Below are 18,440 nucleotides of genomic sequence, written 5' to 3'. Positions count from 1 at the left end.
AGCAACCATGGTAGTGGGCCCAAGTGGATAGGACAGGTGTGATAACACGCAACAGTCCCTACTGCTTGTGCATCAATGATAAGCAACCATGGTAGGGCCGATTTATTCTTCGCCGATGAATGGAATGTGTGTATTTGAGCCAATAATTCTTTTTTCCATTCGATGTAGCGTTTGGCTGCGGATGTGGCATCTAGTCATTCCTACACAGGTTGGCAAATTAAAACTATCTAGTAATATTTGCAACTTAGTAGTTGCTAATGTGATATTTGCAGCTTTGAAGGAAAGTTAAGAAAGAAACAATCATTCCTGACCCGTATTATTGTATCCCAGTAATCCGCCTTGATGAGCAATGATATCATTTTAGAGTACTTTTTTTTGGGGGTGGGGGGGGGTGGGGGGTGGAACTAAATTACCTTTTGCTTTCCAATATGTACTCTTTATTTTATTTGAGATTAAATGTTATCGCAAAATGCCGTTTAAAATTAAACTGAGTTATATTAAGATATATGAACCACTATTCACTTATGGCATGCCATGTACTATTTGTTATGATGCATTCTTTCCCATTAAATCGAAATATTTTAACATTCTGCTTATTTCATGTGAGATGATTGTATGAGTACATATGGTTGGTGGTTTAGTTTATGTAGAAAATTATCGGTTAGTTCTCGTTTGTCTTCTTGGACTGCTCCTGTTAGTCCAGGTAACATCAATATTCTACATGTTAAAAACTATTAGCATACTACTTTCTTCCATCAGCTGGTCATGTCTAATTTCATGCGTCATAACTACTGTTAATCAAAGAAATTATCTCGGGTTTTAACATCTCATCTTAAAACACCAATTTATATAATTTTGGTTTGAAAAATATAAAATGAATAAATTTGAAATTAAGCATCCCCTCTGACTCTACTTATACCACAATTGTCATAAATATTTAATAATTTAAAGAGTACTATCCATCAATTTATACTCTTTATTAGTGTAGTCTTTTTTCATGCTTTTGAGGACAGTTGATTCAGATAATATATACTTATGTCTTTGCTTTAGAGTTTTATTTAGGCCTGTGGAAATCTGAGCGAAGCCGATGTTATATCTGTCTCATTTAAGCTAAGTAATGATGGAATCTGAAGCAAAAATGAAGGTTAGTAAGAAAAATTTCTGCATTGTTATTTTTAATGTTCGTGTGATGCTTAGCATGTTCCAAGGTTGAACTAAAGATCTTTAACTAAGGGCTTGTTTGATCCACATTATTTTCGAAAAAATACATTTTTTAACGGTGATTTGACATCATTTCAACCACACATTCTTCAATAAAATAATATTACGCGTAAATCTAAAACTTTTCCTTATTTTTTAACTACACATTTTCCATTGATTTGATATGAAAGATGCATTTTTCCTAGAATGTGGCTCAAACATGGGCTAATTGTTCTGATCAATGAATACAATGTTTAATATGCTTCAATGTAAATATTTTTCACTTGATGGAGCTTTAGTTATAGACCATTTTATGCTTTCCTTTGTGGAAGATACTCCTCATTATGATGAGGAACCTCCCATATATTGCATTTGGTTAGTCTCGTAAATTTTTATTTTTTAGATTTCTCGTTTGAAGACTGTTATATTTGAGTTCATTACGTGTGCAAACTTCAAATACTCTTTACGTCCAATAAATGTCTGCCAATCCTTTAGATTAGATAAGATACCCTAACACATTATACTTATCCCTACAATTAAACCAACTATGATTCACTTGCTTCTTGTCACATTTTTAAATGTCTTCAGCTCACCAACATATATTGACGAAATACTTTCTAAGTTAAATCTGTCAAGGAATTTGAAAAGCAATACATAGTAAGCAGGTTCATCATTCTACTTCATCGATTATACAGTTCATTCTTGATCGATAGTATCTCAAAAGATGATCAATAAGTTCCTTCCCATCAATCCATCTTCAGATGCTTTATTTCATATCACAAAAGATGGAGTCCTACTATAGTATTTAAGCATGAATACTCCATGTTGTTCTATATCTACATGCCTTCAACTAATTTTCCTTTCAAATCATGGTTTGATGCTCTGTGGCCTTATGCAATAAGCTAATTAATCTTGCTGTACCTGGGACTAGAAATGGTGTACCATAATCAGGTAAGATATCATAAACCCAACTAATTTTATATCACATCCTTATTAAATTCAACTCTGAATACCTTGCTTTTACAAATCAAATGTCTCTCGTCAAAATAGTCGAAGTTAGGCTGTAAGGTGGTATGTAAAATTTGTATAAGAGGTCACAAAGGGCTAACTTTACAAGATTTGATCAATACTCGTCAGGTGAAAAAATTTAGATAAGACAGCACAAAACATTCTTTTTTTGTGCTACTTAAGTAATATTTTTTAAAAATAATTTTCATTCGCAAAAGTTAAATGAGTTCATTTGCAGTTGGGTAATAACTATTTCAGTAAATAGCTTCAACTAGGAACTCATTCACGTCTTTAAAACTTATTTTCCAAAGCTATTACTTCAATAGAGCAGTAGCACAACAATTTTTGTTCTCTTACCCAAATTCTTTATTTGGAACAACAATCCTTAAATCTTGTAAAGGTGGTTCTTTGTCAAATACTGTACATATATTGCATATCACTTGACCTACTAACTTTGACTATTCGAATAAGAGACGTTCGATTTGTAAAAGTGAGGTACTGAGAGTTGAGTTTAATAAGAATTTGATAAAAATCCGTATATTTTTTTTTCCAATGATCGAAAACTTCTCTCACTGCCTACATTAACAATACTTTCTTTGTACTGTAGGCATGGATATGTTCTATAAGGATAATAAAAAAATTACCAAATTTGGCGTCGATTGATTGTCATAAAATCATTTTGTTATATTGTGCATTTCATTTTTGTCTATCTCTATATATAATAAATAAATTGATCTTCATGTTCAATTGGGTGCTCATTGTGCCAATTAGAAATAAAAAATGTTAACCGATTTGCATTTCGAATTTTTCTTATAGGATTTAATAGGAACTACTACTTCCTACATGGATTATTCTTTTTACATGATACCTTCACAAGATATGCATAAAGGTTTTCATGGGGACAATAATGAGATAGTTCACATTGAAATATTCGTGATTGGTTCATAGCATGTGTAACTATGTACAGTTCTCTATTCAATTATTTGAGAGATCTTTGCAGAATTCTTTGCAATAACAGTATTAAAAACTTTAAATAGTTTCACATTTTCTCCATGTCAACGACCTAATTATTATCTTCACGAAAACTTTAATCACATCTTTTGGATCACATGCAGCTTGATTCTAATGCATCCTCGACCAAAAGGGTATTCAATGGCGGACGCAGACATTTTAAGTTAGTTGAACACAATTAAACTTGCGAAAATTACAAATTTATATTTATACAAATATCACTATGTTTTTCATTATTTTTATCTCCCACATCATTTTTGTTGAGTAGTAAACTTGATTTTTGGACGAAATAATATGGGCTTAAGAATTTTGCTTATAAGCCCAAATCAATTAAAAGGTTCAACATGCCTAGCATTTCTAGAAGCATTATTTAGAAAAATTTATATAAATATCTAAGTAAGATATGTAAAGAATATCTAGAGAATTCTAGGAAAATATCTTGATGTGTGGTCTAGGTGTCTCTAGAAAATGTGTGGACTAGAATCTTCTTGTAAACACTATATAAATGAGTAGTGCCCTCCATTTTGTAACAAGCCAAAAAGTGTGTAAAGTCTTGAATTTGAGAAATACAAGTTTTCTTTTTTTCACTTCCTTCTTCCTATTAGTGTTGTCCTCTTAAAAGCTTTAGCTAATCCAAGTTAGTAAACTCATCTTTCCTCCAACAAACTGGTATCAGAACCCTAAGGTTTTTGTGAAAAATGGCAAGTGGGATGATTCCTTTTCAAGTCCCCCAACTCAACAAGGATAACTACGACAATTGGAGCATAAGGACGAAAGCATTACTCGGATCGCAAGATGCATGGGAGATCGTAGAGAAAGGCTACACGGAGCCACAAGACGAGGTTGCTCTATCCCAAGCACAAAGAGATAGTTTGAAGGATGCAAGGAAGAAGGACAAGAAGACGCTCACCCTCATCTATCAAGCCTTAGATGAAGGCATATTCGAGAAAGTAGTTTGTGCTACTACGAGTAAGGAAACATGGGAGATCTTGCAAAACTCCCACAAAGGAGTTGAGAAGGTGAAAAATGTTCGACTTCAAACACTTCGAGGTAAGTTTGAAGCTTTACATATGAAAGAATCAGATTCAATTTCTAATTATTTCTCTAGAGTATTAGCTATTTTGAATCAATTAAAAAGGAATGGAGAAAAGTTGAACGACACTAGAGTAATTGAGAAGATACTTAGGTCTTTAGATTCTAAATTTGACTACATAGTTGTAGCCATTGAGGAATCTAAAGATCTAGATAGTACGAGTGTCGATCAACTCATTGGATCTTTGCAAGTCCATGAGGAAAGACTAAGGAAGAAGGTGAATGAAGAGTCATTGGAGCAAGCTCTTCAAACAAAGCTCATTTTGAACGAGGGTGAAGAAAGGTTCAACAGTAGAAAAAGCCAAAGAGGAAGAGGACCAGGCCAAGATCGAGGAAGAATTGCATTCTACAAGGAGGAAAGAAGATAAAGTTCATTTTCTACCAAAGGTTGCAGAAGAGGAAAATGTACGAGGCAAAATGAAAGACCAAGGTATGACAAATCTCAAATTAAATGTTACAATTGTCAAAAACTTGGTCACTATGCTTCAGAATGTAGAAATATTACTAACCAAGTTGAGGAGAAAGCCAACTACGCTTGTCGGGAAAGTGAAGTAGATCCTGCACTACTGTTGGCTTACAAAGGTGAAGAGAGCAGAGAAAAGAATACTTGGTATTTGAATATAGGAGCAAGCAACCATATGTTAGGAAGAAAAAACATGTTTGTTGGGCTTGATGAATCAGTAAGAGGCAACATTACCTTTGGAGATGAATCCAAGATCCTAGTAAAAGGAAAAGGTAAAATCTTGATCCGCTTGAAAAATGATACGCATCAATTTATCTCAAATGTCTATTATGTGCCCAATATGAAGAATAACATTTAAGTTTGGGACAACTCTTAGAGAAAGGCTATGATATTCATTTGAAAGATCATAGTCTTTCAATAAGAGATCAAAGAGAAAATTTGATTGTCAAAGTCCCTATGACAAGAAATAGAATGTTTGCGTTAAGCATTCAAAATGATGTCGCTAAATGCTTAAAAACTTGTTTTAAAGATTCATCTTGGCTTTGGCACTTGAGATTTGGGCATCTTAATTTTGGAGGCTTAAAGTTGTTGAGTAAGAAGAAAATGGTGAAATGTTTGCCTCCAATAAATCATGCGGATCAATTATGTGAAGGATGCTTACTTGGAAAGCATTCGAGAAAAGTTTTCCAAAAGAAGCATCTACAAGAGCTAAGAAGCAGCTAGAACTTGTACACTTCAATGTTTGTGGGCCAATTAATCTAAGCTCTCTATGTAAGAGTAATTATTTTGTTCTTTTTATTGATGATTTCAGTAGAAAGATTTGGGTCTATTTTCTGAAACAAAAATTGGAAGTTTTTGAAACTTTTAAGAAGTTTAAAGCTCTTGTTGAAAAAGAAAGCGGATATAGTATAAAAGCCTTGAGATCGAATAGAGGATGAGAGTTCACCTCCAAAAGTTTGAGAAATATTGTGAGCAGAATGGAATTCGTCGCCCATTGACAGTTTCATACTCTCCACAACAAAATGGAGTAGCCAAAAGAAAGAACAGATCCATTCTTAACATGGCACGCTGCATGCTCAAAAGTAAGAGATTGCCCAAAGAACTTTGGGCTGAAGCTGTTAATTTCGCCGTGTATCTGTCTAACCGATCACCTTCTAGAAGTGTGTGGAATAAGACACCACAAGAAGCATTGAGTGGAAGAAAGCCCAGCATCTCTCACTTACGAGTATTTGGAAGCATTGCATATGCTCATGTACCAGATCAAAAACGGTCCAAGTTAGATGACAAAAGTGAAAGGTATGTCTTCATCGGCTATGACTCTCGCTCTAAAGGCTACAAGTTGTATAATCCAAGCAATGAGAAGATCACCATAAGTAGAGATATCGAGTTTGATGAAGAAGGAGCTTGGGATTGGGGTGTCCAAGAGAAAGACTATGAAGGTAAAGTCTTGAAACTAAAAAAGGCTTTATATGGGTTGAAAAAGGCTCTAAGGGCATGGCATAGTAGAATTGACAAGTATTTTCTAGAAAATAACTTTACAAAATGCCCTTTATATAAAAGTAAATGAGAAAGGAGATATTTTGCTTGTTTGTTTGTATGAAGATGATTTTATATTCACAGGAAATAATCAAAGTATGATCACTGAGTTTAAGAAGGTCATGGCTCAAGAATTTGAGATGACGGATATCGGCCTCATGGCCTACTCTCTTGGGATAGAGGTAAAGCAAATGGAGGACTGCATTTTCATCTCACAAGAAGGATATGCGAAAGAAATTCTAAAGAAATTCAATATGGAGGACTGTAAACCCATATGCACCCACATCGAATGCGAAATCAAGTTGTCGAAGAATGATGAAGGTGAAAAAGTAAATACAACACTTTTTAAGAGTCTTGTTGGAAGTCTAAGATACTTGACGTGCACAAGACCAGATATCCTTTTTGGAGTTGGGCTCATCAGTTGCTATATGGAGACACCTACCATGACCCATACAAAAACTGCAAAGAGAATTCTTCGCTACATCAAAGGTACGCTTAATTATGGCTTAGTCTATTCATCAACTAATGAATTCAAACTTGTTGGATATAGTGACAGCGATTGGGGTGGAAATAGTGATGACAGAAAAAGTACGACTGGATATGTGTTTTACTTGGGCGACATAGCTTTCACCTGGAGCTCAAAAAAGTAATCGATCGTAGCACTATCTACCTGTGAAGCTGAATATGTTGCGGCAACATCAAGTGTCTGCCATGCGATTTGGCTTAGAAACTTGTTGAAGACGCTTGGAGTTTCACAAGAAGAACCAACCATAATCCATGTTGATAACAAATTGGCATTGGCATTGGCAAAGAATCCAGTATTGCATGACAGAAGCAAGCATATTGATATAAGATATCATTTCATAAGAGAAAGTATTACAAAGAAAGAAGTACAGCGGAAATATGTAACCTCCTAAGAGCAGATCACCGACATTCTCACTAAGCCACTCAAGCATGATGTGTTTCGCAAGTTAAGAACTCTACTTGGAGTAGGAAAATCAAGTTTAATGGGAGATGTTGAGTAGTAAACTTGATTTTTGGACTAAATAATATGGGCTTAAAGATTTTGCTTATAGGCCCAAATCAATTAAAAGGCCCAACATGCCTAACATATTTAGAAGCATTATCTAGAAAAATCTATATAAATATCTACTAGAAAAATTTATATAAATATCTAAACAAGATATGTAAAGAATATCAAGAGAATTCTAAGAAAATATTTTGATGTGTGGTATAGGTGTCTCTAGAAAATGTGTGGACTAGAATTTTCTTGTAAACACTATATAAAGAGGTAGTGTCATCCATTTTGTAACAAGCCAAAAAGTGTATAAAGTCTTGAATTTGAGAAATACAAGTTTCCTTTTTTTCACTTCATTCTTCCTATTAGTGTTGTCCTCTTAAAAGCCTTAGCCAATCCAAATTAGTAAACTCATCTTTCCTCCAACAATTTTCATCACTTTTATTTTGAATATTCCTTTATGATACATTGTGATTGTAAAAACAGAAGAAGCATATTAACGTTGAAATTATTTTTCCATCATAATTAATTCAAGTGACAAATAGAAAAATCACAGCAATTCTGAATGTTAAATTATCAATGTGTTCCAGTCCAAATAAAGACAAAAAATTATAGAAAGAATTCATTACCATAAAATAGCCAAAACAAGATAGAAATTGGAGCACTTAAATGGATCCCTAGTTTCATTTCATAAGAAAATACAAAAGAAATCATAAAAAAGAAATAATTTCTCAAAAAATGAGGCATATAACTTTTGATGAATGAATCTTTAAAAAATTATAACTTATTCAAAGTTTTCAGATTTTCCGGGCTGGAGTTCTATTTCAAATCTGATATCCCTTTAAAAAAAAAAAAAAAAAAAAAAAAAAAAATCAAAAAAGCCCACTGTGGGTCCACCAGTGATTGTTAAATTCCAGTTCTTCACATTCCAAAGGGATGATGATGCTGGCAAAGGCATCGTAGACGATGAATCTGGCAATCAATTTTTTTATTATACAAAATGTTTAAGCATTAGAGCAATCATGCAATTTAGAAATGGTTTTTGTCTCGTTCCACTTTGAAGTGCAACATGTAGCAGCAAATAGCTTCTGCAATTTGCAAATGACCTTTAAAATATCAGTTATATTTGAAGCTACTTATGGCGCAGTTATTGATTTAAAGATTGTATGTATTTTGTCTCTATGATTGTTCTACTTTTAGCTTCCATTTTCATTTTACAAGTAACGAAATCTTCTCAACCAGTATATTCATTCTTAGAAGTAATGATAATGAAATACTTATGTGCTACAGTCAAACGAAAATAGGAATACATGTATACTAAATCTTCGTATGAAGATCTAGGATTGGCGGCCAACCTTTTGGAGAGAGCGATGTGGATGGACCAGGTGAGTAGGGATGCAGCTCCGAAAAATTTAAAAAAAAAATACAAAGAAAATAGATGAGGTAAGCCAATTCATTTTTTCCCTAAATACAAGAAAGAACATATAGAAATCATATGCAGCACTGGCATCGCTCCTTTTTTTATATTTTTGTCATCTTCCAATTGTAATTTGTCAAGTGTCCATCTGTATGATTTTTGTGAAAAATATTGTACCTTTGGCATTGCTCAAGTCAATTTTAACCAAGTTATAAATAAGTCAATTTGAACCAATTTATAAATATCTTTAACGTTTACAAATAAATTTCTTTCAAATTTACATACACTAAATTTTAACATTAATCAACTAACGTGCAAGGTACGTCCACTGTACTAGTTATCATGAAGGAAAGCGTGGAAGTCAACAATCTTGTTATACAGGCTTCGAGAGTACTAGAAATTGCAAATATGGCACGCAATTCATTTTGACTGGTACACATCATCAAATTGTAAGTTTTGAAATATCACATTAGTATTTCTTGTTTATGTTTAAAATTTGATGCTTTTTTTTTTAAAGAAAGGTTAAAAATTTATCATGCAAAAAATAAGTTTTATGAAGACGTGTTTGGTGGATTAAAATCAAAATTTTAATTTAAGTTGAAATTAACAATAAATTTATATCACATATTTCATGTGATTCATAATTTTCAACTCACATTTCATCAATTTTTATTAAAATCAGCTAAAATCTAATTTTATTTCCCATCAGACAAGTACTAAGTAAAATATGAGTGGGTTATTGTATTTTTTCCTTCGAGTGGTAGTTTTTTTTAATGAAAAAAAATCTCTTTACAAAAAAAAGATCGTTTGTATATTAACCAATGTTCTAGAAAACGTAAAGTGTGACTCAATGTGAAAGTCAAACTTAGCTTAGGTGAGGTCTAGGCATTTTTATTATTATTTTAAATATCTGATCATTTTAAAAATCATTTAATAATTAAAATAATAAATATCATATATCTAAAATTATAAAATATTATATTTACTTAATAACACCTACAATTAGTCAATTATACAATTTTCAAGTTTTCGAAATGCAAAAACTACACTATAAAATATTTTTTATAATATTTTGTACGAAATTTGTGATTAAGGACAATATTTACTAATTTGTGAAGGGTTAAACTAAGAATATGATAAAAGAAAAGTTTAGTATATAAGCATGATATTTAATAACGATTAAAAAGAAGACATGTTTGTTCTCGAATTATTAACATGAAATTCGAAAGTTGTTATATTGGGGAATAATTGCAATTTGTGAAAAAAAAAAAGTTCAGAACGTGAAAACCATGAATGAAATGGGACACTTTTTTTATTAAAAATGCCAGGTTTAATGGTCATTATAAAGAGAAATTAAGAAAAAAATAATATTTTGAATAGTGATTTTTTGAAAAATATGTAGTTAAAAAGTAAAAAAATGTTTTAGGTATACATATAAAATATTTTGTTGTGTGAATATATAATTGAAAATGAGTATGAAAAATAAAGAGTATTGTTCTAACGAGAGTCAGACCGAGACTAAATAATGTAACTTGGATTCTCAATTTTATTTTTAAACAAACAAACATGACCCATGTTTCACCCATTTATGCAATATATTTTGTCATCACGCACATGTCAATTTTTGGTGGGGTTTGTATGTTGGAGAAGCTATAATTGTATTTTCACAATTAAAAATTTAATAATTATTAATACAAAACGTTCACATCATTTGTATTCATTGTGTAAATTGTCTCATCATTTCAAATTTAATATTTGCACATCATTTTAGCTTTTTGTGGAGTTGATCATTTTTGTCTCATTCCGTCAGATATAGAAAATTGATATGAAACGTCCCTATCTTTTGTCTTCATTGTGCAAATCCTCTATATTGCTTCTATTTTAATATTTTTGTCCTCAAATCAACATTTCCTTGTGCAAAATGTAATCATCATCTATTTTCTCCTTTAAAGCATTGTAAAATGATTAATTTATCATTCTCTTTAAATAAATAAACAAAAAAAGAAAGAAGGAATATAGAAAAAATAATTGCAGCTAAACTTCCAAGTGTTTTAAACATTACAAACTAGTGTCACATAAAAGAATTTAAAATATACTAACAAAAGAAAAAATAATTCACCTTCTCAATTAACCCTACTACCCTACCATTCGCCATCACCAACACCAACACCAAAATAATTAAAAAAGAGAATTAAAAGTCTTAAAAATAAGAAAAGAATTAGAAATAGAAAAACAATTTTTATTTTTTTAAAATGATTTTTACTTCCCATCCAATTCCATACCCTACCACTAACCACCACCACCCATTCTCCCCATTCCGTGGCACCATCTAAAGATTTAGCTACTTTTCTGTAATCAAGTTTCATGTTCCAATATCATTTTGTTTTCATCGAATTTACAAGAATCGTTTAGGGATTTATAGCTATTTTCAGTATATTCTTGATCTATCTTCTAGTTGCTGATTATATACACGCATATGCTTGTTGCACCAGCATTTAAATTTTACTTTGATTTTGTTCAAGTTTATTTTTTTTTACTTTTTTTAATTGGTTTGGTTTGATTTCACTCTTGCCTTTGATTTATGCTTTCTAGTTCGGAGATCCATTTCTTTATCATATGATATTGATTAAGGCTAGGTTCAATACAAGCTAACAAGAGGGAAAGGCCTCAAAGCAAGGTCATAGTGAGCATCTCGAGATGGACTCCACATAATCTCAAGCATATGGGTGACAGCTAAGCTTCATTCTATGGCAGTTTAAGCTAAGACGAGTCCGAACGAAACTATGTTCGCCTCTAACTTATATAGTGGAACATGATAGTTGTACTTTAAATTTTATATTTTTAAAAAGTAGATCTAAATTTGAAAAAGTAGAATCCTATTTGATAACCATTAAAAATAATTTTATTGGAAAAAATAAGTTTTTAAATAGAATCTATGATTAAAAAGTAGACAAAAAAAGTTATGAATTTAGATATAGAGAGCTTATTTGGGAGTGATTTTGAAAATTGATTTTTTTACCGTTAGGAGAAAAGTAGAGTTAACTTGTGAGAGAAGAAGTCAAATATGACGATTGAAATAATGAAATAACAGTCAAAAAATCAATCTTTTCGACCAAAAAATCACACCCAAATAACCTGAGAATGTTTTAGCATGGAAATAGTGATTTTATGTATTTTGTTCTACTTTGTTTCTTTTTTACGAAAGGGAAGTTCATACATAAAAACGAAGAAAAGCACTGATAGGCATCTTTGGCTTGTAGGATCCTTGGCAAGTTTCTCCTTCTTCGTGCTCTAGCTCATTGCTATAGCACGTTTCTTCACTGAAAGACTATCCATCAATAATCAAATATAATCAACCTATTTATAGTTTACAGTGGCTTCGAAATTTAACAATCAAGATATAAATTACAAAGTAAAGTTAGGACAAGAAGAAATAAGTGCAATTATTTTGAAATCGTACACCAAAAATAAATTAGATGTCAACAAGAAAAACGAGCAAATGACGTGTACTCACAAGCTAGCTTTTCTCCATTTAATACCATAATATCTTTGAAAGTAACTAGTTTACCTAAATGTTGCATTTCATCCCAACAAAAGGCCATTGCCGTATAATTTTTGCTCCATGTTTTGTGTAAAATTAACAATGTACAACCTGAACCAAAATTTCGACATCAATTTTCTCTCTATTCGTTACAATTTCTAAGACAATCCTCTCACTAAGCACAGAAGAAAAAAATTAAATTGAACTCAATGTAAGAAAGTATGAACTTCAAAAAAAAAAAAAAAAAAAAAAAAAACTATACTTTCGATGAATGCATATATAGTTATTTCCTTAAGAAGTTCTACATTAAAACTCGAAAACACTTTCAAAAACCTTTGTAAACCCTGATAAATACTTTTCCACGTCCTCCCATTCGCCATTCGTTACAGCATCTTGAGAGTAACTCATGTTGAAGAAAAATCTTGATTCCTTCTCTAACCTCCATTCATTTTCCAAATCCCAAAAATCAACAACAAAAATACTAAAAATAATTGAAACCTATTAAAATTTGTTAAAGAGAGAGATAGATCTTACTTGTGAATTATTTCTTTAAATTTCTCTTTATTCAAAAACTGAAGAATTAAGCAAAATGCAGACAAACATAAATATACACATATAAGAATTTTACATTCAAATTTGGTAATGAAAATGAAAGTACAGATCGGAAAAGTTTGAAGTTCTCGGGGAATTGTTTTCCTTACAAGTACTCTTTAGCAAAGTAATCAACAAATTACCAAATATGACCTTACGAACGAAAATGGAGATCTTAGGACGTGCGATTATCGAGAGAGTAGTCGAGACGAATAGGAAACTCTAGAATGAGACAAGAATATGTATGTCTAAATCACTAAACAGATAAAAAGAGGGTTACAAATGAATAATAGACTATAAACTTAATCTAAATAAGGTGAGACCCAACGAGAAATTACGAAAGATAGGAAATATCCAGATACACATAGTGTAGGTAAAAACATGCAGGAAAGACTGAAAAGAAAAAAGAAGAACATATTAAATGAGGGAAGAAGATGTGTAATTATTGCTCAAACTGTGAATGTTCTCTGAGTACCATCCACTCTCTTTGAAATTGACATTTCTAGGACATAGGCATTCAGTTGATTCACTAAGGGAAAATATTGAGTCGATATATTTTTCATTTCATTTCATTGATACAAGTTGTTTACACCTATCGTATATAAATTCTAGGACACTAAACCAGCCTACCTCTGTACCCTCTCCTCCAGCTTTCTGGGCAGCATCAAGCTTTTGTGCTTACTCCATTTGGAAAGCAATTTCAACAAGAGTAAACAAATGATACTTAAAAAAATATATTTTTCGATAATTTAGTACCACATTAATTCGCGAGTTCCATATCAAAGATATGATATCATCACTTATATAAGACTTTGAGGTTTTATCATTTGAAGTAAAAACATATTTCCTATATGTCTCTCAAACATAAGTTTCTCATGTTAATATTGGAAATAACATGGTAGATGTTTGCTAGCATATAAACTCCATGTGCCATCACTAAACATTACAGTTGTCGTTAACAAAGTTGGTTTACAGGACACTGTATTCAACACTTATACAACTAACATTATACATAATAGCTCTCAAAATAAGTTAAGGATTCACACCACAATAGTTGTAATGAAATACAAAAATAAAGCCATTATTTAAGATATGGGTTCTGTGAATGTTTGTCTAAATTCTTCTTCGCATTCTACAGATCTCAAATTCGCTGGATTTTTTTGGGGAATCTTAAAGCTCATGAAGAAAAACAAAAATGTTTTACGAAAATAATACCTTTTGGGAAATAAAGTGAGATTTCTGCCAATTATTTTCAATAGATACCTCCAAAATAGCTCTTTAGAGGCCCATTTCAGAATCATTTACAAGCAGCATGTAGGAAAAGGTTTGCGGAGAATTTGGAGATGATATAATGAAGTTTATTCAACCGTGAGCATAGTTATCAACATGTTTTGTACAATGACAAGATACTTGCAATTTTTAAGATGATACTCGTACAATCACTGTATATTTAGGAAAAATTGTAGAAAAGAAATAAACATACGACTATATGTGTGCTCAAGCTAATAGGTTAATCAAAGTTTATTGAAACCAAAATATATATATATATATACATATATTTATATATATTCAGACAAGAAATAAGTTTGTAGTAGTTATTACCTTCCTGCCAAGATTTCAACTTGACTGCTGATATTCTGGAAGGTGACTTTTTTCATAGGCTATGCTGAATATTCTCTTCAGATCTCCATGAGAATTTTGTGGGTTCTGAATATGGTGGCATTTCCCTTGCAAATTTCTGTATCTTAACAAACTTTTAAAGTTCCTTCTCAGTACCTTCTTTGGCATGCTTCCTCCGCAGAAGTTCTTCAACCTAGTAATTCATATTCATTGAATTATAGATAGTAGACAAGCCAATAAATCAAATAAGCATCATGCTGGAGAGCATTACACTGGGGAGCATTACAAAAAATAATAATTAATAGTCCGCAAGTTAACCAGGAACACCAACGGTAAATGACCACAACATATAATACAATACAGAAATGAAACCAAAAATCTGTATTATTAGTGACTAAACGTATCCATATACGACTTTGCAACATGCCTGAACAACAGGTCCAGGCTCATAAACAGAAGATGAACATTTACTCTCTAAAAACGTGAAATATATATCATCTTTTGAATGCAGTAGATGAGCAAAATAGCTCTCAAGAGGCTCGGCACTACCAAACATCATCTATTTGGATGAACTAATTTCATTAGAGAAACACAGAAATGTAAATTAGTAATGCAAAATACTTACCTTGACCAACTCTTCCACTCTTACATATTTGTTCTTTTCAAGAAGCTCAATCCTGGAAAACTCGAGTAATGTCGGATCCTGAACAAATAACAAAGCAAGTGGTTTCTAATATACAAACAAAACAAGGAAAAGAATCCAAAATAGCTACATTTCTACTCAAAATGATAGGATTAATAAACCAAATAATTCAGAGCTACGTTGACAAAGTTTGATATCTCTTGTGGTCAAAGTTTTCAACATGAACTATAAAAGTAATTTGCTCTGGCTTAATGGAGGTCATGGCACGATTATGCATAAGAACCACATGAACAATTTGAGACTGGAAGCCTTCTCGAAAAGTGTAGAAAAAGACAAGAATCCAATACCTAGCAACCTATCCAATATGCTGTATTTCTAACTAAACTTGATAAAAAAACCATCCAATTCTTCTTGCCATCAGGCTTCTCTACAACCGCTAGCAATACCTTCCCTGGATCTTTCTTGAACTCTAGCAAAAATCCTTTCAACAGCACCTGTTTCCCTAACTTAGCCCACGTTTGAGCCGCATTATTTGGAGATTATAATGTTTTGAATAGTGTTTTTTTTTTTTTTTAAATAAGTGATTGAAAAGAAAAGAAAAGTTTTTGGTTTATGTGTAATATTATTTTATTGAAGATTGTATGGTTAAAAATAGAAGAGAGAAAAATTTAATTTAATTTAATGAAAAATAATGGGGGCAAACGGGCGCTTATTTTCAAGAACCTCTTTGCTGCTTTTCAGTTCCAACCTGCAAAATAATTCGACAACAAATATCACATATTGTGTGATCCATAAAGATAACTTTTGTATATTATTTTATCGAAGGACTTGATATTTTTTTCATTAGTTCTGTCACTTAACATAGTATTTTCTTAGCAAACTACATTGAAGTCATCAGAAAAATCTCACTTTAGGGATTGATCAAATGTGACTTGGGACTTCTCAAGTAGTTATCAAGACTTTAGCAATCCCCAAAAATTAAACTTCAAGAACTTAGGTTTCATTTATCCGATAATTTTTTCTCGAACCTAATATTGATATACGAGCTATCCAACGAGCCCAATACTGATATACTTATCTTTGCTCCAGAGAAATCTAAATATTTGACCCGAATAAAATTAAATTATCATTAATTCAATAATTAATTATTTGACCTACAATAGTATTGGATTTAATACTATTTATCTTAGTCCATCAACTTTCCAAAATTATAAAAATATATCATGTAGAACAAATAGTTTTATTCTATAAAATTTTCGGGAATTTACATTTAAAATCTCAAAATGAGGAAAAATCTTGCTGAAATCTGGATGGAAGAACTATAGTTGGTTTTAAAAATTAATTTTCATTTTTTGACGTGAACACAATCAATTTTTAGAGATATTATCCTCTTCCATTATGAAAAAAATAATGAAAATAGAATCAAATTCCTAAATTGTAAAAATGATCACCCGTTCATTTTGTGCTTGTTTGGTAGGAATTTTGATAATTAATTTTTTGACCAATAGAGATAAAATGGGTCCTATCTCACGGCTGAAATAGTGAAATAACGGTCAAAAAATTAATTTTAATTGTATTTTAAGGCCCCGTTTGGAACCAATTTTTTCAAAACGCATTTTTCTCTCTCTTCTTTTCAACCACATATTTCTCATTAAAATAATATTTCGCGTAAATAAAAAACTTTTCTTTATTTTTCAACTACACATTTTTCACCAATTTACTATTCCAAAATACATTTTTACATAAAAATAATTCTCAAACACCCTTTAAACTGTTCCAAACAAGCTCTTTAATGAAACAAAAGATAATGTGATGAAATTTTGGAGATATTCACTTCCATTTATGTCAAAACACATCATGATCGTGAATCTTTAAAAGCATAAAAATAGTGTAACAATGGACGGTGGGATCTCCAAAAATCAGACTACTTTTGTTTTGAGTAATTCTCCAGGTACAGGGAGGGAATTACTCAAACGAGCTTAACATTGGGAAAAGCTCCTGTGAATTATTTCCTGTACTTTCCTCTTCTTTTTTGAAAAGTCTCCCTCCGTAGACAATGACATTTCACCACTCTTTCAACGTTCAAACTGCCTTTCTTTTTTCCATATGAAACTCTCTCTCTCTCTCTCTCATTTTGTCTCCCATCGGTCAAACTGCTATAGTTTTCGAAAATGCAATTTGCACTGTTTTAATGCAATAACCACCCCTCACACCCCGGTTTGAACTCTTCAAAAAATTCATTTTTCATCGAATTTAAGAGTATGTTTGGGAGTAATTTTTTCCCTAAAAAATTAATTTTTGATCGTTATTTCATTATTTCAATCATCATATTTGATTTCTTCTTTTACAGGTGGACCTCACTTTTCTCCTAACAGTCAAAAAATCAATTCTCAAAATCACTTCCAAACAGGCTTTAAGCCCTTATTTGAATCCTATTCTTTAAAAAAAAAAATGTATTCTTTAACAGTATTTTGACATCATTTCAATCACACATTTTTTAACACGCAAATTCAAAATTTTTTCTCATTTTTAACCACATATTTTTTATCAATACACTATTCAAAAATGTATTCTTCCCCAAAATGGAGCCAAATAAGGGCTAAATCCACGTTTGAGCTTCATTTAAAAAAAAATTATATATTAGAAATGGTTAAGTCCACTAATGACAACTGTACTTTATATTTAGTATCACCATGACCACTCAAATTCTTTTTAATCCATCATGGCCGCCCATCTTTATATAACGTTTTAGTTAAGCCATCTAAATATTACCACAATAAAAAAATTCATACGCCACAACAAAAAAAGGTAAATGAGAATAAAAACAAAAATAAAAAAACACACAACATAATAATCATTACAATTTACAAAAACTAATAAAAATTATATGAAAGCAAAAACAAATTTTTTTCTTGATTTGCATTTGATTTACATTAATATAATTTTTTAAATTGGGTTAGCTGATTTTTCTTGTATTTTTTAATTTTTTTTTACGTGCTAAATTTTTTTCTTGGTTTCGGTTTGATTTATATTATATAATTTTTCTTGATTTTGACTAGTGATTTTTTTTTTTTTTTATGTATGTGAAAATGTGTGTAATAGTTGTATATTTTGTGTGCTAGCGGAAACCAAAAATCACACACACAAACGTATTTTTTAAGTTTTTGTAATGATTACCATGTGTGTTTTTTTATTTTTGTTTCTGATCCTCATCCCTATTTTTTGTTTTGTTAATAATTATGTGCGAATTTTTTTTAATGCCTGTGTCTTATTTATTGTCACAATAATTGGATAGTTTGA

General features: G+C 31.3%; 1 protein-coding gene and 1 long non-coding RNA gene across 2 annotated transcripts; one reads left to right on the top strand and one right to left on the bottom strand.

The window, feature by feature from the left end:
• The first annotated feature begins 3,917 nt into the window (after window positions 1-3,917).
• Window positions 3,918-4,679, top strand: LOC111384497. The gene has a single exon (XM_023008777.1). It carries the CDS (start codon window positions 3,918-3,920, stop codon window positions 4,677-4,679), a length of 762 nt encoding a protein of 253 aa, XP_022864545.1.
• A 7,251-nt stretch (window positions 4,680-11,930) lies between these two features.
• On the bottom strand, window positions 11,931-15,662 carry LOC111384490. Its single transcript, XR_002700917.1, has 4 exons — window positions 15,488-15,662; window positions 15,123-15,200; window positions 14,480-14,690; window positions 11,931-12,065 (listed from the first exon to the last, which is right to left on the bottom strand). It is a non-coding gene; the product is annotated as an uncharacterized LOC111384490 (long non-coding RNA).
• Between the last annotated feature and the right edge of the window lie 2,778 nt (window positions 15,663-18,440).

Source organism: Olea europaea, unplaced genomic scaffold (genome assembly GCF_002742605.1).
Source record: "Olea europaea var. sylvestris unplaced genomic scaffold, O_europaea_v1 scaffold293, whole genome shotgun sequence".
Lineage (NCBI taxonomy): Eukaryota > Viridiplantae > Streptophyta > Magnoliopsida > Lamiales > Oleaceae > Olea > Olea europaea.
This window is presented reverse-complemented; position numbering and strand designations above follow the sequence as displayed.